We start from the raw sequence: 23,665 nt of genomic DNA, 5'->3' as shown, positions 1-23,665 counted from the left end.
CTCTCTAGATTGTTTTCTCTTGGATTCCTGTTTCTTCTTCTCAGACATGCCTTCACCCCATAATGTTGATTCTGCCCTTCTTTGTGTTTTACAGCTCATTGCTGGAAGACACCGTATTACTCATCATGTTCACTGACCAAATACTGGCATTCAGGATTTGTGACTTTACAAAGTGCAATTAATGCTGCTATTATCGAAGTAAGACAAGTTCTAATAAATACTGTAATGTAAACTAATTCCAGAAGCATCAAGATTTTGATGAAAGGTGATATATACTCAGGTTTTCACATGGTTACATAATGAAGCAGGTACGCAAATGCTGGAATGAGATTTAGGCAAAGGAACACAAGGCTTTTTAAAATTAACTTCAACAATTCCAGTATTTAAGGAATGAGAGGATGTTGGAAAAACAAGGCCCAGGGTGGTCTGTGTGCCTGCCCTTCGCCCAGTTTCTCTAAAGGGTAATGTTCTGCATTGCCAGTGGACAATATTCGTCGGCAGCTGTCCGTCTCGAGAGACGATGGTGTAGCTTCTTAAGAGTCTATCTGCACCGCCGAGAATGGCTGTGCAGTCCGACTCGGGAGTGACACGGTATCTGTCTCCTCCCGTGTTGAATCGACATCTTGTGATGACGCTGGAGTGTCCTCTCCAGTGAAGCTGAAGCTACAGAGCCTGGGCAGGGTGATATGGAGGGTCTGCTGTTGCCCATGCAGTGGACAATATTAAAACCCGGAAATCGTCATTGGTACAATCCCCACAGCTTATTGACTTCACCAAGTTCTCTACTTTAAATAATGATGTGTTTGTCTAAACACTTTTTTAGATGGTGACAAATCACTCTGTGAAGGGAGAGTTGATGTCAGTTACTGCTACAACTATGAAGACATTACCTTTTATTGCTAAAGACATCCTTCAAAATGAGATGTTTATTTTCTACTGCTTGCTTTACTTCTCCTCGTTTATATATTTTGCGTCATTCAATGTTACAAAGGAGAGAAAAAAGAGTAAGGATTTGATGAACATGATGGGTCTACAAGATTCAGCATTCTGGTGAGTGGCTGATTTGAATAGTCCTGATGAATAAGAGAAACGAAGAAGCAGTGAAAAAGTGTTTGTGTTCCAGAACATCATGATTGGATCTTAACTAGATACACTGGCTACTTTTTCTTTTGTTCAGACGGTTTGCTTTAGCCTGTGAAATTTTGCCATGCGGAATAGTTATCATTTGCTGAGCACGTTTGCCATGCCAGGGTAGTTAAGCTAACTGTGTTCCAAAACTACCATTCACATCAAAGGGTGCAAGGGTTGCCAGAGAGTTACCCTTTGATATCTGGAGAGTCCCTTGTCTTGAAGAAATTATAACCCTCTGATGGCTAGTTTTGTTCAGAGGTTTGGTCACCAGGGGTATATTTCTTTGAGTAACTAAATGCCAGATGTTGGGGTTAAAAGAGAGAGCCTACATCATGTTCCCAGCACATGCAATGCATAGGCTGGCATACAGCAAAGGCTTAATAAGGGCATTTTCTTCATATATTGATATATTTATATCTTATCCTATACCACAAATACTTTAACATGAGTTTGAATCTTTGAAATACATACGTGTGTATCTGTCTGTAAATAAAAACAAATAATTGAGGAGTGGAAGCAAAGACCTAGCAAAATAATAAGATTGGTAGCTCTAAGCCACTGAGACACCAAAGCAGAGAATTCTGCAATACAGTCAGTCACAAAGCCCATACTCTCTAGGAAAAGAAAAGAAAAAAGAAAAAAATCAGTTAATTTTACCCCCAAGGAAACCTAATATTTTTCAATATTGAAGCCTGAAATATATGTCTCTGTACAATCATTATATCAAGAAAATACTATTTAGGAATTTGGAACTATCTGCAATGGATGAGGAACTATTTATTAGTCTTTTGCAAGCCACATGTTCCCCAAAATAAAACTATGGTCTAGGAAATTTTAAATGTTCTATAAATTATGTTTTACTAACAGAGAGCATTTTGATTCTGATATATATGAAATGTGAAATAGAAAGAGAGGAAACTGTGTCTTTCAATGGAAAAGAAGGAAGGAGACAAGTGTTTTTTGTAGTGGAACTTGTGGAAGTACAAAGGAACGGATGGAGTCTGTTAGGAGGGACGAGAGAGGGGAACTGCATAATAAAGAACATCTCTCGGTCCTGGGCATCCCTGTGGGACAGCATCTGTACAGTCACCTTAAATAGGTAGGACCGAGCCAGTTCTAGATGACAGTTGGAAAGGCATTGGATATTTAGATGTGGACCCATTCTCAGGCTAAATGCTTTTTAGTATACATGTAACCTAAAACTTAGCAAGATGAATATATATATATAACAATTTTTAACTTATAAAATGTAATCAGGATTTATTCTTTAAGTGTGACACCTGAATTGCTTTGTTTTCATAATGAAGGTTTTCTTGAGCTTAGTAACATTCCCTCCCCACCCCCATCCCCAACTCTGCAATGAGTTCCTTCTTCTAGGTGATGTTTTAATTTCTTGTGTTTGTAATTTCCCCTACCCTGTGGTTTATCAGTTCCTACCTATTATAGTTCCCTTATGTTCTCAGAAAGTGGATTCTGCAGGTGCATTATGCTTTTTCAAAAATGCTGATATTTCTAACACAGTCTGAGTCATTGTAAGGACATGAGATTTAAAAAGAAGTCTTATAGCAATATTTTTCCTGATATAGCTCCCTGGGCAAGGGAAACAGACAAATAAATATATAAACAAATGGAACTACACCTAAAAGAATACAAACAAGCCAATTAAAAAGGGGCAAAAGAACTGAATAGACATTTCTCCAAAGAGGACACATTGATGGCCAATAGACATAGGAGAAGATGCTCAATGTCACTAATCATCAGAAAAACGCAAACTAAAACCACAATGAGCTGTCACCTCACACCTGTCAGAATGCCTGTTGTCAATAAATCAACAACAAGTGTTGGCGAGGACGTAGAGAAAAGGGAACTCTCGTGCGCTGTTGGTGGGAATGCAGACTGGGGCATCCACTTTGGAAAACAGTGTGGAGTTTTCTCCAAAAATTAAAAATGGAATTGTCTCATGAGCCAGTGTTGCCCCTTCTGGAAATATATCTGAAGGAACCCAAAACACCGATTCAAAAGAATATATGCACCCCTATGTTCCTAGCAGCATTGTTTACGATTGCCAAGACCTGGAAGCAGCCCACGTGTCCGTTAGGAGATGAGGGGATAAAAAAGCTGTGGTACGTTTACACAATGGAGTACTAGTTGGCCATTAAAAAGAAGGAAATCTTACCTTTTGTGACAGCATGGATGGGACCAGAGAGCATTATGCTAAGTGAGATAAGCCAGTCAGAGAAAGACAAATACAATATGATTTCACTTACATGAAAATCTAACAAACAAAATAAACTAACAAACAAAATAGACACAGACACATAGATACAGAGAACAGACTGACAGCTGTCAGAGGGAAGGGGGTTTGCGGGGCTGGTAAAAAATGGTGAAGGGATGAAGCAAAACAGACAAACAAACACAAACAAACAAAAACACCTCATAGACTCAGACCACAGCACGATGATAACCAAAGCAAAGGCAGTGGGGGAGGGGGCTAGAAGAGGGTAAAGGGGGATAAATGCTGGTGAAATGAGACTTGACTTGGGGTGGTGAGCACACAGTACAATATACATATAATGTATTATAGAATTGTACACCTGAAATTTATATAATTTTATTAACAAATGTCCCCCCAGTAAATTCAATTAAAAAAATAAATCTTGAAATTCTCAAAAAAAGTCACATAAGTAGTAAGCATGTTCTACCGGGACATATTGATGCAAGCTCCCAGTTTAAATACTGTTACTATTTTTTTCAGCTGCTGAATGCTCACTTAAGCAATTTTATGTGGAGGAAAGAGCTCTGGACTGAGCAAAGGACTGTGGCTACATCTTAGCTTTATTAAATTGTTTTATTCTATTGGCTTTGAATGGGCCCACTAACTAATAATAGGGACTGAAGTTTACTCATCTGTAAAATGAGAAGTTTGGACTAAAACACCCTGTAGCCTTGTTAGATCTGAGGTTGAATACTATTTCTTAATAACTACCTCATAAAAAATATGACCACTAGCATATCCAAAGCAAAACAATGTGGACTCTTAAGGCATACCGTAATTTACACCAGTTTAAATAAAGAAATTATCAATAGGAGTGGCAAGAATGGAATGGGCTTAGTAGAGCTGAAATGTCAATTTTCTACCAGTAGGAAGAGGGAAGGAGGTACTCCTGGCTGAGATTCTTAAGAAAGGCCAAACAGTCATCTGCCCACAATACTTCCGTGGTCACTCAGTTGATTAGCAATATTAAGTTTCCTTCCAATTCTATAATTAGAACACTTTGGTAATGAACAAAACTGAAGATACAAAAATGCTTATTCTTTTAAGTCAGCAATTTTACCGAAGAGAAATTGTGCATGCCCCCCCAAAATAAACAGCATAAAAATGCTTTTAGAAACATTGCATTAGAAAAAAAAAAGGAACAACCAAAATATTTAGGGCCAGGAGAACTTTGAGATGTATTCATACAATGAAATATTATACAGCAGTGTATATACTATTGTGATGTTGATTGATAAAGGCAAATTCTAGAAGAATCCATATGAAATAATACTATTTATGCAATGTTCACACTATTTGTACAGTATGTAAATACAGAGCTGGCACCTAGCCAGTAGGCTATACCATGCCAGTATAATATTAATATTTTAATTATTGATCTAGGTGGCAGGCATAGGGGCAATCATTACATAATTCTTTAGCTATTTTGTGTTGTCAGTATTTCATGATACAATTAAAATAATTGCAATAACTTTTTGTCTTTATTTAGGCTCTCCTGGGGTGTAATCTACGCTGGCTCCATCTTCATTAGTTCCATAATCATTGCAGTCATCATAACGTCTACCCAAATCGTAGTCCTGACAGGCTTCCTGGTGATATTCACACTCTTTTTCTTATATGGCTTATCCGTGGTAAGTTCATGCAATGACCACCACTTTCTCCGCAGCACAAATGGCATCAGCAGGCTGCCGCAGTCGGTTCTTCCATGTCCATTGTGTGTGCGCGTGCGCACGCATGTGTGTGTCTGAGAAAGCCTCTGAGTGTGAGAAAACGATGCAGCGTAAATAACGCTGGGTCCCTTTTATATAAAGTTCTGAATTCATGAAATGATGCATCAAAAGGAAAAGAGTTACTTTGACTCTAACTTATCTGAGACTTCTGTAGATGATTAGCAAGGACGCCTTAGGAGTGAGCGCATCGTTTTTCACCAAACTTCCCCGCCGCGTGCTAACTTGACACAGCGTCTGGTCTCCCTCCTAATATCCCACCCTGCCCTGACTTCTCATGTCACTCCCTCACCCTCTCCCTCTCCCTTCTCTGAACAAGAGCCTCTATTTTCTCCCCCATTTCAGGGTGTTTTCTGCAGAAGGTTATGTAGATGCTCTTGAATGCTTTGATTTAATTTCTTTCAATCTTTCCAGGTCTGCATTTCCACCCTGCCCTCAGCAATTTTTCCAGCTTTCCCCTCCTGCTCTTTACTCAGCAACAAAAGCCCAATCTTTGAAAAGGGTAAATAGAAAATATTTAAAATATTGGTGTAAACTCTTATGACACAGGCTTCTGAAATGTCACGGAAGTGCCAGAGAAAACTTTAGCTTGTTACTCCAATAACACATGCTTCCTTGTTATTCCAATAACACATTACTTTCATATGTACCCTCTCATGACTCCAGTAACTCCTTGTTCCTTCACTAATATGTAAACATCCTTGTTACTCCAATAATACATACCTTAAACCTAAATAGAAAGAAAGGGTGAATAGGGATGCTATTGATAAAAGGATGGAGAGAAGGACTGAGCATAATTATACTCTAATATTTTCATCACTGACTCACTCATAAAGATGCTAGGATCCTTATTCCGTTGTGCTACCAGTGATCTGATGCTCAGTGAACGAAGTCTGTGTAACAGCTCACTGTCTTCTCTCTCTTTCAGATAGCATTGGCGTGCCTGATGAGCGTGCTACTCAACAAAACTGTCCTCACGAATCTTGTTATGTTTCTCTTCACGCTCTTTTGGGGGGGTGTGGGACTCTCTGTGCTTTATAGACAACTTCCTTCATCTTTGAAGTGGATTTTGGGTATTTTTAGCCCTTTTGCCTTCACTGCTGGGATGGCCCAGGTGAGAGAATAGTTCATTGGGTTATTATTGAGTTTTCAAAATAATTTGGTGGATACTTCATGACTCTTCATAATCACCACTTTCAGACTAAGAGTTTTTGTTCTAACCAATTCTACTCTAAAGCTAAATTTGAAAATGCTATTATTACATTGTAGGTGGGGAAATGGTCATCTCACAAGGAAACTTGAGTAAGAAAATCTTTCCAATTTTCCCATCTCAGATGTGTTTTCATTCTGAGGTATTTTCTTCTAGTTTTATTTTTGTGTACAAAATTTCTTTTCACTCCACACAAAGCTAGATGACTAAAGTTTCTTGGTAAACCATTTTTGAAACCTCAAATATGAGAAACTTTCAAGACATAAAAATGGAGCTTAACCAAAAATTATAAAACAAACCAAAGGATCCATGAACTAGAAATTCAGGCAGAGGAAAAGCTTTCAACATTTCACAATTAAGCATTATTTTTGGTGTTGGTCTTGGTACATCCAATTCACCAGATTAAGGAAGCCCTCTTATCTTAGTTTGTGAGGAGACTTTCTTTATTATAAGCAGATATTGGATTTCATCAAATGCTTTTTCAGCATCTATTAGGTTGATAGCATTATTTTCTACTTCAATCTGTTTTATGTTGGATTACATTGATTGAGCTTCAAATCTCAATTCAACCTTGCATTTTTAGAATAAACAACTTTTTCATTACATGTTAATTAACACTTTAACATAAATTGAGAAGTTGTGTTGTATCTAGGTAAGGAACTGAGTCTGGAAGCTGGACTTCCTTTATGGTTTTAGCTTCGCTGTCTTACTATGTGATATTTGACTTCATCTGGTTAAGCCACTCAACTTCTTTTTTATCTTATGTAAAATGCAGATGAAAATAATAAGACCTACCTCATTGGGTTATGATGAAGACTAAATGGGATAATATAAAAAGCACTTAGAACAGTACCTATAACAAAGTAGCTATTATTACGTAAAATATTATAAATATAAATATTTATTTGCAGCGATGACTAGAAAAAGAGGTAAGTTTTCTCATCAGTAATATAGTAAGATAATTCAAAGAATTCTTTATATTTTTTCCTAAAATTTTTTTTTCTTTGTTGCATAGTATATTTTATAATATTGCAATGAAAACAAGCAAATGAATTATCATTTAAATTTCTATTCTTAGAACGTAGAATTTTTTTAAAAATCAGTATTTTCTTCTAATATTCCTCTGATTACTATAAAATAGGAGTAGTTTCCAAATAACTTCACTAAAAGTCTTCTTGAAAACCTACTTAATAAAATAATCATCCTTGCTTCTATACTAAATTTTTATTTACTTAATTTAAGTATTTTTGTTTGTTTGTTTGTTTGAATCTTAGATTATCCACCTGGATTATAATATGAATGGTGTGACTTTTTCTGACCCATCAGGAGACTCACATATAATGATGGCAACTTTTTTCACGTTGGCTTTTGATGCTTTTTTGTACTTTGCGCTGACATTATACTTTGACAAAATCTTACCATGTAAGTAAGAGTGGATTCTTCTCTGATCTCTACAAATACTGATAATATTAATGGTTTTTTCTTAATGTTATATAAATATATTTTAAGAAATGGTAAGTAACAAGTATTTTCCATTACAGGTTGAATGAGTTCTTTATTTCTATTTGGCAGGTCTAATGGTCTGAAAAATATGTATGTAAAAACAATCATTCTTCTGACTTTAATGCAGTGATACACATTACAAATATACAATAATGATACTTTTAATACATATTACAATTACATAGTGTTAAATAATGTTACTTTTTCCAAGGACCCCTGAATGTGTTTTCAAAGAATGATATTTAGGATTAGTATCAGAACAAGCTGAAACAATTCAGTTCTTAAGATGGTTTTGCCTTATACAGGATAGGGCCATGATATAGCAAAGTGCTTTCTAGTAAATATTTGTCCTCCTTACAAAAATGTGGAGCAGATTGTAAACTAAATACAGCTAGAAAGAATCTCAGGTGCGACATAATCAGTCTTCCTCGCTTCCCCGTTTGTGGGAGGACCATTTCATAAGGGGAGGTATCCCTCCTTTAAGGAAATCACAAAATGAAAATTAGAGAGAACATTTTCAGCATTATTCTGAAATTCTTTCTTATACTGTTCGTGTTTACAGGAGTTTATTGCCCACGTAGATTTCCTTTATCTTGCAAACAACCAAAATTTTCATATAAGCCCAGAATTCCTTCACACACACTAGAATCAGAATGCTTTTTTCCTTGCACAACTTCTTGTCTTTTTTATTTTTTATGTTCCTTCTACTTTGACTGTAGTTAAGATTGTTTCTATGTATACTTGTATTTCCATCACCTCTGGATTTTATCTGAAGGCCCTTAATAACAAATACTACTTCATTTATTTTTTAATCTAGAAAATGACCATCTATTCATCTTGAACAAATAAAATTTCACCATGTACCTGTAATTCATGTACCATATATTTCAGTCTTATATTCAGTCATTTTGTTGTAGTCAAATGATTTATTAAGGTCAAAAATATGCTTACAATTAATTTTATATCACATTAAAGCTTTTCTCCCAAGTATTTGGTTTTATTGTCCTGAGTACCTTTGAGACCACGTTTTATTAAACCTTTGATTTATACTTCGTTGAAAGTTCTAATGCTTAACTTTTGTGATAATTTGTTCTTTCCTCTGGATTTCCATTTCTTACTTAATTATCAAGCTTTCTTGAGAATACACTCAGTAATAGGAAGTTAGAAAAGAACCTACATGATGTTTAAAAATCTAAGGCATTCTGCACTATTTTGAAAAATGATTCTTTGCTCATTGTTTTATTATGATCCAATGTTTTATTATCTCTTGATTAATTAGATGGAAGTGATCGCCGTCATTCTCCATTATTTTTCCTGAGCTCATCGTCTTGTTTCCAACACCAAAGGACTAATAAGCTCATTGAGAAAGAAATTGATTTCGAGCATCCCTCTGATGACTGTTTTGAACCAATAGCTCCAGAATTCCACGGGAAGGAGGCCATTAGGTAATTACACATCCACTAATATATGGGTGCAAGGCTAATGAATTATTACCCAATAGCAAGGGGGTGAGCCTGAGGCAAGATACGGAAAAAGAAATGTGTTTTTGCGACCATCGCTTTGGACTCTCGCACTGCCATCAGCACCAGTGTCTCCCAGCTGCTACTTGAGAAGAGAATTCTCTTTGCTCAGCTCCATATACTGTTACCACGTCAGCCTCCATCTTGTTTCCCTCCTTGTTTCTGACTCTTGTCCCCCATCTCTCTTTAATACTCGCTCTTTTCTTTCTCTGAATTTCTTCCTCCATAGTTTTGTCTGGCTTACATGGTGTGAAGGAAGGAGTAAGAAATTTGGAGTCAGATTTTTATAGCTTAATACCAGCACATCCCTCTTATTTGATGTGTAATCTTGGCAAACAAATAAGTTTCTTTGGCCTTGGATATACAAGGTCGTCGTCGGCAGCCGTCCGTCTCGAGAGACGATGGTGTAGCTTCTTAAGGGTCTATCTGCACCGCCGAGAATGGCTGTGCAGTCCGACTCGGGAGTGACACGGTATCTGTCTCCTCCCGTGTTGAATCGACATCTTGCGATGACGCTGGAGTGTCCTCTCCAGTGAAGCTGAAGCTACAGAGCCTGGGCAGGGTGATATGGAGGGTCTGCTGTTGCCCATGCAGCAGATCCCCCCTCTCTTCGCAGCTGAAGGGTCCAAGGGAAAGACGGAGTCGATACAGCTTGGCTTCAGGTGCGCCGCAGGAGTTGCCGGTGTTGACTACAATGTCAAACCACCTTAGGGACTCCGGCTCCAGATTTTCTGTCGGGGTTTACTCCCTTAGCCTTTCCCCTGAAGAGGTATGCCGCAAGGCAGCGGAGGTTTTTTTTTTTGGAGTCAGAGTTTTCCTTCTCTGATGTGCCCTGACTGGAAGATCGAACCAGCGACACTTAGCTCGCAGGCCGACGCTCAATCCACTGAGCCAAACCAGCCAGGGCTCATATACAAGGTACTAAGGTATTAAGTCCCCTTTTCCCTGGCGGTCTCTGTTTCATATGGTAACGGATTCCTCCTTTTTCCCTAGCAGCCTTTAGATATATATATTTGAAAGCAGGGAGAAAATCTTCCAGAGTTCTAGCCAGAATCAAGATCTCGGTTCTGCAAAAATATCTACTTTCTATTCACAACTGGCTCCCGCTTACCCATAACCCTCCACCCCCCAATCTTCCTTTTTCTCTGGCACATACATTTGTACGCACATCTGTCCATTCCTATAACTTTAGACCATTCATGGAATATTTCCAGTACCTAGGCAGAATGTCTGCCATAAACCTAAATAGCTACCTTTATCTCTGAAATCCCCAAACAACCAGCTGCTCCTAAATGGAAATATATTTATTAAAATAAAACACTAAGTGTGGTTGCCACACTACACAAAGAAAGGGAGAAATCAAATACCCGGTCAGGTTCAGTACCTTTTAAGCCGTTTTCTTTTAAATTTTCAGACTCTTAGATCTAGCCCAGCATCCTGGTTGAATAAGTGTCCTTCCCTTTATTCTCGTTCATGTTCAAAAAAGAGGGTGACTAAAGTCTGTTTCCTTTGAACTTGAAGATGCATTGTACATGGTTTTCCGTAGCCATGACATCTCTGATCTCTCCGAGCCTGGTTCCTGCCTTGTTCTGCAGCAGTTTCCTTTGGAATTCCAAGGTGCATTTAAACTCAACAAGCACTGATCTAGAGGAGTGTGTGTGTGTGTGTGTGTGTGTGTGTGTGTGTGTGTGAAATTCATATGAAGAAATCCAGCAAAACTTTAGATATGTGAACCTAAATCTCAGGGCCAAAGATGAGGTCCACATCAGGTTGCTGCCGAAACCATGAGAATCAATGAGATAACCCACTGACAGAGTCTAGAGCGAGATGAACCATAATATACAAAGAGAACTTTGTGGAACACTGAGATGATATGTTGGGTGAAAGAAGAGAACCTTATAAAGAAACAGAAGGAACAGAAACATTTAGAAAAATAGGAAGCAAACCAATAAAATGGAGTGTCACTTTGAAAGTAAACACTTTTAACAAGGAGAAAGTCATCAGTGGTGACCCCATAACCCAAGAAATAAGAACGGAAAGGTACTTGTTGCCTTTGGTGATTGGGGGCCACTAACGATTTCAGTATGAAGAGGGTCGCTGACGGTGTGGGTTCCGGAGCCGGAGTGTGATTGATTGAGGAGGAAGTGAAGAAGTGAAGGTGTCCAGTTCCTACTTTCACTTGGAGAATTTTTTTTAATTAGGGAAGAGAGAAATTAGGCCATCGCTAAAGCAGATTTACTGGCCAAACAGACGCGCCCAGAGAGGAAAATTCAGGGGACAGAGAGGTTTTGGAGGGGATGATTACAGAGCGGAGACAAATGCGCTCATCTTGAAGAGGGGGGCGACACCCAAAGATGTAAGGCTAGAGGAAGAGAGTGACAATGGTTACAGATCATAACTTTCTACAGAGACTTCTATTGTCCGTTTCAGGGAAACGATGTATCAAAAAATAAGTCTCGTCTTCCTGAGGATGCTGGTGGTACCATCCCTTATTTCGCGCCAAGTGGTTGGCTGTCTCTCTCCAGGGCTCGTCATGATCTGTACCCCTTTTATTTCTGTGTTGCCTAAGCAAGCACCCCCCTTTTGTCATTTCAGAATTGTAAATGTTAAAAAAGAATATAAAGAAAGGCCTGGAAAAGTGGAAGCATTGAAAGGTAAAGAAAAACATTTGTTTTATTGACTTCTGTATTTCAAAAAATGGGGAAAATTCAATATGAAAAGAATTTTAAATATGAAAAAAACTTTATATATAGATAAGCAAAACAGAAAGAAAAAATGGACACTCTAACTGCACCATGTGGAAATTAGCCATGATTAAGAAATGGATGTAAAATTCTTCTGGATGTTTCATGGATCTATTCATCTACAAAAATGGGATCATACAGTGAAACCTGTGATTTCACTTTGTCTTTTAAGATGAATTTGCTCTAAGGAACATTTTATTTTATCTGACTATGAGGAAAGAACATTTAGACTTGAAAATGAGAATTTTTTTTGTACAAGTCCCATAGTTTACATGTATTGGTGACATTAACTAAAACAAGAGGAGTGACACCATTGAGCATGAATTACATTTCGTAAGTCAATATCCATAACAAACATAGTTTATAGTTTTGAATGAGCCAACATATCTGATACTAAATATTCTAACAAATATAGTTTTCTATAACAACTACTTAAGTAAGCTCTAGATACTCCTGAAGGTTGAGAGTTCTCCGCCCTTGGTGTTTATATTTGTGTTTATTTTCCAGCAAATGTAGCCCCTCTTCACTCCTCTTACTTATTCCTTTGAGATTAGATCTTACTTTGAGAACTAATGTAGTTGTATCAGCAAGTTTATTCTCACTCCAGATTTTTCTCATCAAACACCATGTAGATTGCTGGTTTCTTCCTTTAATTTTAGCCAAGGATATATTGAGGTATTTTTAAATTTATTATTTTAATTTCCAGAGCACGTTATGAACTACTTTTTAATTTACCAATAACCATGGACTTTTATGTTTAAACATCTTCAACTTTTCCGAGGATTTCTTCTTGGTTGGAGTGAGAAGAAGATAAAATTAACTCTAATTTCAAATATTCGCACTACATTTACTTCCAGTGTACATGCATGTGCATATATGAATATGTAAATGTATGCAGGTCTTATTCTGTCTTTAGAACCAGCCCTCTATAATACCCTCTTAGATGCTGATATTTTATTTTTAAAACAGGCTTGTTCTTTGACATATATGAAGGTCAAATCACAGCAATTCTGGGTCACAGTGAAGCTGGCAAGTCTTCATTGCTGAACATCCTTAATGGGTTGTCTGTTCCAACAGAAGGTGAGAAAAAAAAAGAAAGAAAGCTTCTCAAAGACAAGATGTCTGATAATAGAAAGAAAGAGGTCATATGTAGCCTTTCTCATTTCAGGGTTTATATTTAACCGCTTAAGAAAAAATATTGTTTATCTAAAGTTATTTATCAGAACTATATGATTTTAAATATAGTTCCCAAATTTTTTGAAAATTATTATCTTTATTCCATTGCTACATTATATTTCAGGGGGAATACATACTACTTTGGGTATAAATTTATGTTCAGAATAAGTAGTACTTGTTAAGAAATTATGAAGTCATCCTTTTAGATGTTTGTATATATGTGCAGTTATTTTTACAAATAAGATCTCCAAACATCTATAAAAGGTATTATCTTTCCAATGGTAAATTATTTTTCACTTCTGCTTTTAGGATCAGTTACCATCTATGACAAAAATCTCTCTGAAATGCAAGACTTGGAGGACGTCAGAAAGATAACTGGCTTTTGTCCTCAATTCAATGTTCACTTTGACATACTCACCGTGAAGGAAAACCTCAGGCTGTTTGCTAAGATTAAAGGGATTCGGCCGCAGGAAGTGGATCAAGAGGTGGATGGGCATGCTTGGATTAATTAAACTGCCAACCATTTGTCAAGTAAAACCGTGGCCCCAGAATTCCCCTCAGTAATTTACCTGTCCTGTTATGAATAGAATTTGGGCACTGAGGTCCTACAAAAACCAAAACCAAAACAAACCTCCTGCTGTAATGAACAGTTAAAATTGCATAGTATGAATCATCTTGGATTTTAAGCTTTGTATATGTTCTTCTATAGGTACAAAGAATTTTATTAGAGCTGGACATACAAAACATTCAGGATCACCTTGCTGAACATTTAAGTCAAGGACAGAAAAGAAAGCTGACCTTTGGAATTACCATTTTAGGAGATCCTCAGGTAAGTGCCATTATCCCTGTGGAAGAATGTAGATGGAATATCAATAAAAAGTCAAGCTCCTCTTTATCGCTAAAGGGAGCAGAGCTTTCATTGTGATGAATCAAAAGAGAATCTGCTCTGTTTAACGATGAATGTAAGTGTATTGAACATAAATGGTTGGATAGTTACTCTGTTTTGGTTTTTATTGTTAGCCATGCCATCCTCACCAGGAAACAACTCACATGGGAGACAGACATATTTTCTGCATCATCATCCTCTCTAGGTTTTGCTGTTAGATGAACCAACTGCAGGACTGGATCCCTTTTCAAGGCATCGAGTGTGGAGCTTCCTCAAGGAGCGGAGAGCAGACCGTGTGATCCTCTTGACTACCAGTTCCATGGATGAGGCGGACATCCTGGCTGGTAACGGTTGATTTTATCTCAACATTACAACAAAGAACTTGGGAAATACTTATTCCCAGGACAAGAGCCTTGCTCTCACTGCCTGGCGTGCCTACATGACATACCCATCAAGGGGACGACAGGAGGCTAGTCCCAGTGTAGAACTCCTCGTCGATTGTATGGCTGCTAGATTTGACCACCAATTAAAAAGAACTGTGCATTTTTTTCAGATCCACTTTTGATAATCTAAACATCCAAATATGCTTTAATATATATTCGGTTGAAAATATCCACCCATTCTTCAGCATCCCATTCAGAGCAGAAAATGCACCCATGTAATTTGTTATTTATTTTTTTTTCTTTTTTTAAATTTTGGAGAACACTAGAATGAACTGAAGCTCATAATTTCATTTTAAATGCATCCATTTTAATGTGTATTTCAAACTTTCAAACAGACATTAAGGATAGTAATGCCCCATCGAACTCTTCATCTTTGGGAATCTGAGCTTTGGCTCCTCATTTAAATTTTCTAGAGAGGGGGGAAATGACTCCTCTCCTCCCTTTTCTCTTGCTTCTTTTTACTCAGATAGAAAAGTGATCATGTCCAATGGGAGACTGAAGTGTGCAGGCTCTTCTGTCTTTTTGAAGAAAAAATGGGGTCTTGGATATCACTTAAGGTAAAGAATTTAGGGATAAATGGGATATATATATATATATATCCAATGCTGATATATCAAAAAGGCAGACAATTATGAGAGAGGTTTGGTCTTATGCTTAGCTCTGCCAAGATGTATTGATCAGTGTTTCATGAATCACTTTCCTGCATTCCGTTGTGGTAAGAAAAATTTCAAAATTATAAACTGGATCACTTTCCATGTGGCTGCGCTATGCAGCCTAAAAATCTCTTCTTCCCATGCTCCATTTTTCTCAGCTGACCCACATAATCCTGTGACATATTCTCCTTCTTTCATATGGTACAAAATCAAATAATTTTAGAAGCTAGTATCAAAGTGGGAGTAAATCTGGTGGCAGAGAGTAAAGAGGACTGTGTCTAGCAAGAATGTGTGTTTAGGCAAAAAGAGTTACAACGAACTCTCTGAACAAATGATACATGCCAAATTTTCCTATTAGCCACTGATTTCTGATATCTACATGGTCTAGTGTAATAATTATTTTCCCAAAGAGGTTTCTCCTATTGTTCTCACCTCCTTCTGTTTATCTTTCTTGATATGTATCAAGTTTCAATTCTGTTGTGTATTTGTTTGTATATTTGTAATTGTTCTGAGATTATACACCTCCTCTGTATAGATCAGAAGATTTTTCAAACTGATAACATTATGTATTATTATTATTATTTAAATCATTTTGTTTGTTTCCTAAAGCCAAGTAAAGTAGTGCTCAAAGGTTAGATATTCAATAAAAAGCTCTTCTTTTGTGATAGCACTGGGGGAAACACAAATGAATTGTCTTTTCTTTCAAACATTAGTTTGTACAGAAGTGAAATATGTGATCCAGAAAAAATAACATCCTTCGTTACTCATCACATCCCTGATGCTAAATTAAAAACAGAAAACAAAGAAAAGCTTGTGTATACTTTGCCTGTGGAAAGGACAGATATGTTTCCAGGTAACTTAAATATGGTTATAATGGAATGAATTGTGAGAACAAGTGTTTACATTATTATTACAATGTTCATTGTTTAATGGATTTGGATTTTGTTTTAGGTTGGGTTTCCTAAATAGAACTTTAGATGAGGATTTTAGTGCAATTCATACGGTAATTGGTGCCCACAGGCACCACAGCACGGGGACAGGAGAGAGGAAAGGAAAGGAAGCCAGAGAAGTTTGCCTTATGGAGCAGATCATGGCAATAAGCAACTGAGGCGTAATACCCCTGGGAGAAATAAACGAATAAGTAAGGGGCTCAGAATTATGTCACCAGCGGAGTGAGAAAGCCGGGGTATCCATTTGCCACCCCTGTCCATTCATTATTGGTTAAGAGATGTATCCAGAGCATTAATTTTCTGACCCATCTGGCTTGTGCTCAACATGAGCTTAGCAGACTACAGAGACCAGAAAAAAAAAATGTCTTCAGGCAGGTAATCTGAATAAGCAGATTTGCTGTGTAAAGGTGAGTGCAGAAGAGATGCAGGTGGGGCATCAACGTGTCTGCTATAGGTTCCATTTTAGATTTCAAATTAATTGGGTGCATAGCTCTTCTTGGTTTGATGGCCAACCTTACATGCTGTTTGGATGACCCAGTACATGTAGGAGAAATTGATGATTCAGGAGAGGAAGGGAGGGAGACACACACACACACACACACACACACACACACAGAGAGCAGATTATTTTGGAAAGTCCTTGAGATGTCCAGAGGGGATGGAGTTCAGAACACAAGTCAAGAGGTAGCCTTTGGTGGGAGCATCTACCAGTCTTCTACCTGTGCAGAAGGAAGACCCAGAACATGGGTAAAAGTACATATTGATTCATGGTGTAGAGGTGAGAAGATGATGCTCTCCCTGATGGTTTATGTTTCCTCAAAGACATTTTCAGGAAGTTCATGAGCTGAGAACAGAAGGGAGAGAGGTCTTGCGTATTCATTTCAGAATGGGAGGGCATTCCAGTGGAATTTTGCTTTTGCTTCCTGTGATATTGCAAAGCCATAAATTTTATGAACAACATTCTGCATCATCTTTTAAATATGTTAATTTACCAGGTTTTGTTTCAGTGTGGTATTTCAGTGTAGCTATTCCTCTCTGTTGTCTTAGACCTTTTCAGTGACCTTGATAAGAGTTCTGGCCAGGGTGTGAGGAGTTACGACATTTCCATGTCAACTCTGAATGAAGTCTTCATGCAAGTGGAAGGAATATCAACTATTGAACAAGGTAAATTCATTTGCATAATTCATATAAAATCATTTTCCAAACAATCATGTATCGATTTAGTATTCAGAATGTTGTATACCCAGTGACACTCAAGAACGTGACTAATCCCAAATCTGACTCTTTTGTTCGGGAAGGTCGGTCACCGTTTGCCAATACCATCACTAAGACTCAACACAGGTTGCTCCTGGAATTGATCAAATTCCTCCTCAGAAACTACTGCTTCCTTTTCAGCAATTTCTTCTCTCCTCATATGCTCGCTGCTCCTTGGATATTCTGGGGACATGAAAGCCTCTCCATCACGGTCATAACTCTGAGCAGATACTCTGTATAAAAATTGTCCTTAGCTTGTTCATATACAAAATTCCACAGAGGTCTAAATGGGGAAAGGCTTAGGATCATCTCCTGTGTGTTTTAATGGGCAGTAATAGCTACAGCTGTTATTTATGGAGGGGATATGCCAGACACTTTGATCGGTGCATGGCTATAGAGCATTGCTTTTCTACAATGACCATTCTAACAAGCGTAATTGGCAGCATTTTACACATGAGGAAATCATACCTAAGAGCAGTTAAGTGACTTGCCTCAAAAAATACCACCTGTAAGTCATGTATTTGGAAATCAGGCACAGATCTTGTGGTTTCAGAGCTGGTAGTCTTGCACCTAGACTGCTGAATTATTGACAGCTTAATAGTAGACATTTAGGCAACAGTGATTATCTATTTCTATGGAGGAGATTTCTAGAATTCCCTCAGAATATTGTTACCTATAGGGCTTTCTGTGCCTTTTTAAAGACTGGGCACAATGAGATCACCCTTCACTGAATTCTTCTTTTGGTATACAGTCAGAATATTTTACCACTGAGAGTATTGAATGCGGACATGATAAAAATAATTTGTTGCATATACTGTTTGTTTGGTAACAAACGTCTTAAAACAATTTTTTCTCTAAAAAGAAAACACTGCATTGGCTCAAGAATGACATTAAAAATGTGTGTGTGTGTATGTGTATGTGCGTGTGTGTTTATTTTGACCAAGCAGAGATGAGAAGAGACGCGGAAAGCTTACATGACATGGAGCCGGCCTGCTCCCCTCGCCCTGAAACTCAGAAGCCTGTGAGTGACTTGGAACTCTGGAGAATGCAGATCTGGGCAATAGCATTGCTCCGTTTCTTAAAGTTAAAGCATGGCAGGAAAGCGCTTTTGGCCTTGTAAGTATCAGAGTCCTGTGCTTTGGTTGGGTAGTGAGTTTCGAGAAAGGATTAAACCAGAATAAAATTGAAAACTAGAGCATAAGACCCAGCATTCCTGCCAGAGAATGCGTAGACACAGCATTTGATTTTACCGTCAGTGGGAATACCTGTATGTTAGCGCTTGGTTGGCCTAATACCCGGGTCTGTTTAGTTTTCATCCTTTGATTTCCTGGTGTTTATATAGTGATGTCTTTTTGTACTGGCTGGTATGCTAAGGTATGACTTTCAAACTTTTAGTACTTATCATTATGGCTGGCATAACATTGCTGTTCTATAAATGTTTGTGTGATGTCTGACTGAGTAAAGGAAATCGCTGTAGACTCATATGGTAATGATTTCTTTATCACAGACTATTGGTACTTGCAATTGCACTGTTCCCTCTGATTGTGGAACTGGTCTTTGAAGCTGTATTAGTTCAGAAGAAGGATTGGGAATTTAAACCTGAATTGTATTTCCTCTCTCCTGGGCAACTTCCCCAAGATTCTCTTACCAGCCTGCTGATCATCAATAACACAGGTAAACAGAAAAACAAAATTCAAATCTAGAATACGTTATTTTTATGGAGAGGGGGAAAAGTGAATCATAAGAAAAGAAAATATGTATTTAGACTTTATGAATAAAAAAACCAATTTCTGAGGAACTGTGCCTATATGCTCTGAGTTTAGGGGGTGATGACGATAAGGGGACAGGATAGAAGGCTCCTGGGTCACTGCTTAACCTGGTAGAGCAGAGCTCCTCATCTGCCTGATGACTCTAAGGTTTTATGTGAAAGAGAAAGTTCTGTATCAGTTGAACCCCTCGATTTTGAGATCCCTTTGTTACAGCATCCTAACATCTACCTTAAAGGTTACACACACTGATTGACATGTAGAGATCCCATAGGATCCAAGAAGACTCCTTAAGACAATTCACTACCTGTGCTCCTGTTACCCTAAATGACTGATCATTGGTTTTGTCTAACTGCTTACACCTACTGCTTTGAAGGTTTTGCTTTTGCCTGAAAGGTTAACAAAAGATATTCAGAGTATGCATCCCCTCTTGAAGAGTTCCCCCTGCCTCTCCAATGTTCATAGACATTTGTGACTGAGTGTTCTAGGTGTCTCCTCTGTCAACAAAAGTGGTCTTTTTATTTGCTCCTCATTCATGTTGTTTCCCATGTGGGTTTTAGAAAGTAAATCGCATGCATTCTCTTACCTTAAAAGTGAAAGGCTTGCTAATTGTTTGATTTCCAAGATTCAGAACTGTTTCTTCACCTTTCAGTTGCCTCACGTGTTTTCCTCTCCAGTTACTCTGAGAACGATATACAGTGTTCATTTATTATTTTTTTCTTTCTCTGTACTAGGTTGTTTGGTGTTTTGTCATTTAGGTTTGGAGTTTCTTTGCTGTCTAGTTCCTTTTTTCCTCAAGAACCTCACGAGTATTGATAAGATGTTCATTTTTAAATTGGAGAATCCCTGTCTGCCTAGGTGGATGTCGTTCACCATTAGGTACCTATCCTACCTCAAATGACGTGGAGATGGAGCAGGCTCTGTGGCTAGCTCTCCTAGGCTGCCAGGAAAGCTTCTTTTCTATGTGTTACATCCCTTTCCCACCTGGTGAGAACCCTAATTCACCTGGGGCTTGGCCCTATTTTTCTGGTGCCGGGACCCCATTCTGTCCCCAGCTCCCACTTGAAAGTCCACATGAGCCAAAAAGGAGAGTCCTTCTTTTTCCTTTTTCCATTAAATTCCGTCTTTTAATTGTCTGGAGGTACTGTAGGTCTTGCCCTGCTGTTTTTCTCAGGGAATGCAGGGATTAAGTGTGATTGGGAGGAACAAAATAGACAGGGGGAAGTTAAGAATAGTATAGGAAAGGGTGAAGCCAAAGAACTTATATGCACGACCCATGGACATGAACTAAGGGTGGTGGGATTGCTGGAGGGAAGGGGGGTACTGGGTGGAAGCGGGCAAAGGGGTAAAAATTGGAACTACTGTAGCAGCATAGTCAATAAAATAGACTTAAAAAATAAAAATGTAAAGTAAATTTGGGGATCTGTATTCTGAGGACAATGCAGCTGCCACCTGCTCTCTGTGGAGCACAGGGAGGAGCCTGTGGGCACCTTGTTCCAGGTGTGGTTCTACAGTTACTGAGCTTGACCACAGCCTCAGAGCCTACTTAGCCCTTTGAATTTGTCCACTGAGTTTAGATATCCTGGAAATTGGTTTTGCCTTCATATCTGTTGGCCCATGTGTGTACCAGGCTGTGGGTTTTTTCCCTCTTACGTCTCTGTTTTCTTCATCAGGAACATATCAAAAACTTTGGTCTGATAGTGGCACTCTTTTCATTCTCCACTTCCTAACAAAAATACATTTATGAACTATATATGTATGTGATATATATGTAAACATGTAAAATACACTCGTGTTAAAATGAATTCGTGAGTACACCTACATGGATTTACTTTTCTGTTATTTGGAGAATAAGGAAGTGAGAGGGGCTGTCAGTGGCCATTGTAGGCTGGCCAACCCAAAGTACTCCCCATACAATGGTTGTATTTCCCCAAATTATTGAATTCAAATGTATTTTTAACAAAGAGTCATTAAATCAAATTATGTTGTGTTAATGGTCACACGTTAGCTTGCATTATGTAGAATTATAAAGCTAACTCATTACAGAGTAAGGTTTGATAAACAGAAAATGGTAGGATGAGTTCTTTCCTGGGTGAATATTATTATTATTGTGATACCCTAAGAGACATGGCTTCATATAATATAAATATAAATCATGCACGTGGTTTATTTTTTTAAATTGACACATAGTTCTTGCTTTATATGGACTTCTGTTATTGGTTTTATATTAGAGTCAAATATTGAAGATTTTATACAGTCGCTGAAGCACCAGAATATACTTCTGGAAATAGATGACTTTAAAAACAGAAATAGCTCTGATGATCTGTCATACAATGGAGCTGTCATAGTTTCTGGTAGACAAAAGGTATGTTGGCCTCTGGCTTCTTGGTTTTGCTTTTATACAAAAAAATTAATAAAGTGCTACATTTTAACTGTCTTAAAAACTGTGAAAAGTCAACCCAGCTAGCATACAGCAACTTGACTCAAAGACATTTTGGGTCATTATTAAATAATCTGTGAAGTTTAATTAAGTTCTTGTAACACATTTTCTATCATCGCTTTTGAATTAGATGATTTTTTACATTTAAAAGTAGCTGAATAAAATTGTAATCTCTCAAACTCGATAAAAAAATTAGAATTTAAGGTTACCAACCAAGATAATTATGAATTAAAGGGATCCTATTCAATGGCTAACTACCCAGTCTTTTTATACCTGAGAAAAATACATTAAATACTATCATAGCCACTGAAGTCTCTGAGAAAAGTTTTTTTTTTTAAGCCCATCTTAACATGTTTTAATTTGGGTAAAGACTATAAGCACTAGAGAACTTTCCAGGACCAAGACTATTGAAAATACATCCTAATCATAAGTAAACTCTGAGTCTTACACTCCAATGAAAACAGGGAATTTAGTTCAGTGGAGCTACCTCTTGGTTTCTTGCCACGGGGCGGGGAGGGGACTGGAACGAAGCCAAAACCTTTGAAGATGTATCATTGACTCCAGTTCTATCTAAATTAAGTGCGTCATTAAAAAATGCAGTCTCAACGTGGGCAGCTGCTGCACCTGTTACCCAGCGCGTGTGATATCACACGAACTCTTGGTAATGTTTAAACAACACCAAGCCTCTTTTTTATACACACGAAGAACATAAACATTGTCTTAGGAAGGGTAAAAATGCTTCATGGACAGTGTAGCCATGAATATTTTATAGACCCCATGCGTATCTCGTATCCAGAAAACCAGGGTTCTTTGCTTGCTCGCTGCAAACTGACAGTGTTGCCTCATCAGGACGACTTTTAAATTCCATCAGCTGTGATTTCCTTATCAGCAAAATGAGGAGAAAATGACCTAAAATTAGGAATGCTGATAAAAATGCATAGTGCTGCCTGCGCTGGGGCCTAATGCACTTTATCCCACAGAAGCTGTGTGACAGCCTATTTATTAGATCTGCCTGTTCACAGATGGGGATGCTGCCACACAGAGAAGTCAGGTAACTTTGAAGATGGCCACACAGCTAGAATAGGGCACTGTTAGGATGTTATGTGTAAAACCCTTTTCTTTGTTCTTTAAGGATTGAGAATTAACATTGGGTCCTTTTTCTTTATGTGAAGGATTATAGATTTTCACTTGTATGCAACACCAAGAGACTGCACTGTTTTCCTCTCCTGATGAATATCATCAGCAATGGGCTGCTTCGAATGGCTAACCACACGCAACAGATCCGAATCGCGAGAAGCTCGTTTCCTTTTGTAAGCATTGAATTTACTCATTCTGAACAATTAGGAATTTGACAAGCCACCTGTGTGCTCCCCCTTTAGCATTTAAATATTTATGATTGATTGCTGTCCCTAAAAATATTAATTTTGTCCTTACAGTTTAAACAGATTATGTCTAACAGAATACGATTTTTCCTTCATTATGGTTGGAGAATTCTCGTGGGGGAGTACTTTTCCATATTATGTTCTAGTCTCCCAGAAAAATCTCCTGAAAAGATACCTACTTTATTGCATGAGTGTATTGGAGAAAGAATGAGACTGTGTGTGTGTGTGTGTGTGTGTGTGTGTGTGTACACTGACTTGGAAATCAGGACTAAATGTAACCCTGTTTTAGAATCTTATAAATCTACTATAATTTGTTGGTGGAACCTTCACTGACTAGCAGGTTGACTGATTTGAAGGAGAATCTATCAGTTCTTGGGCTATATGCTTTCTGATGAATTCCTCCACCTACCCAGTTGCTCTACATTGTGGGGGTGTCTACTACACACAGGCTTCACTTTTAGGGTTCTTGGTCAGCTGGCTCTAATGTGGCTTGGCAACCAGAAGCACTGCTTTTAGCCAAGACAGCAAAAGGATCTTGCACCCTGGCCTTCCATGACATCACTTCCTTCCTTTGTCCCTCCACCCTGGATGTGACAGTGCCTTCT

General features: G+C 38.0%; 1 protein-coding gene across 1 annotated transcript in view; it reads left to right on the top strand.

Moving 5' to 3' along the window:
- ABCA6 (ATP binding cassette subfamily A member 6) overlaps positions 1-23,665 on the top strand; it is a 49,167-nt gene that overhangs the window by 4,469 nt on the left and 21,033 nt on the right. The window contains exons 4-21 of the mRNA XM_090257309.1: positions 95-198; positions 824-1,050; positions 4,896-5,037; positions 6,062-6,247; positions 7,618-7,765; positions 9,126-9,291; positions 11,962-12,020; positions 13,080-13,190; positions 13,596-13,771; positions 13,996-14,115; positions 14,378-14,516; positions 15,082-15,172; positions 15,982-16,121; positions 17,266-17,382; positions 18,420-18,588; positions 18,980-19,146; positions 21,470-21,603; positions 22,851-22,988. Coding sequence (XP_090113435.1) covers positions 95-198; positions 824-1,050; positions 4,896-5,037; positions 6,062-6,247; positions 7,618-7,765; positions 9,126-9,291; positions 11,962-12,020; positions 13,080-13,190; positions 13,596-13,771; positions 13,996-14,115; positions 14,378-14,516; positions 15,082-15,172; positions 15,982-16,121; positions 17,266-17,382; positions 18,420-18,588; positions 18,980-19,146; positions 21,470-21,603; positions 22,851-22,988 — 2,534 coding nt within the window. The remainder of the gene's footprint in view (positions 1-94; positions 199-823; positions 1,051-4,895; positions 5,038-6,061; positions 6,248-7,617; positions 7,766-9,125; positions 9,292-11,961; positions 12,021-13,079; positions 13,191-13,595; positions 13,772-13,995; positions 14,116-14,377; positions 14,517-15,081; positions 15,173-15,981; positions 16,122-17,265; positions 17,383-18,419; positions 18,589-18,979; positions 19,147-21,469; positions 21,604-22,850; positions 22,989-23,665) is intronic.

This window comes from Furipterus horrens, unplaced genomic scaffold, assembly GCF_987537825.1.
Source record: "Furipterus horrens unplaced genomic scaffold, mFurHor1.1.pri manual_scaffold_11, whole genome shotgun sequence".
Lineage (NCBI taxonomy): Eukaryota > Metazoa > Chordata > Mammalia > Chiroptera > Furipteridae > Furipterus > Furipterus horrens.
This window is presented reverse-complemented; position numbering and strand designations above follow the sequence as displayed.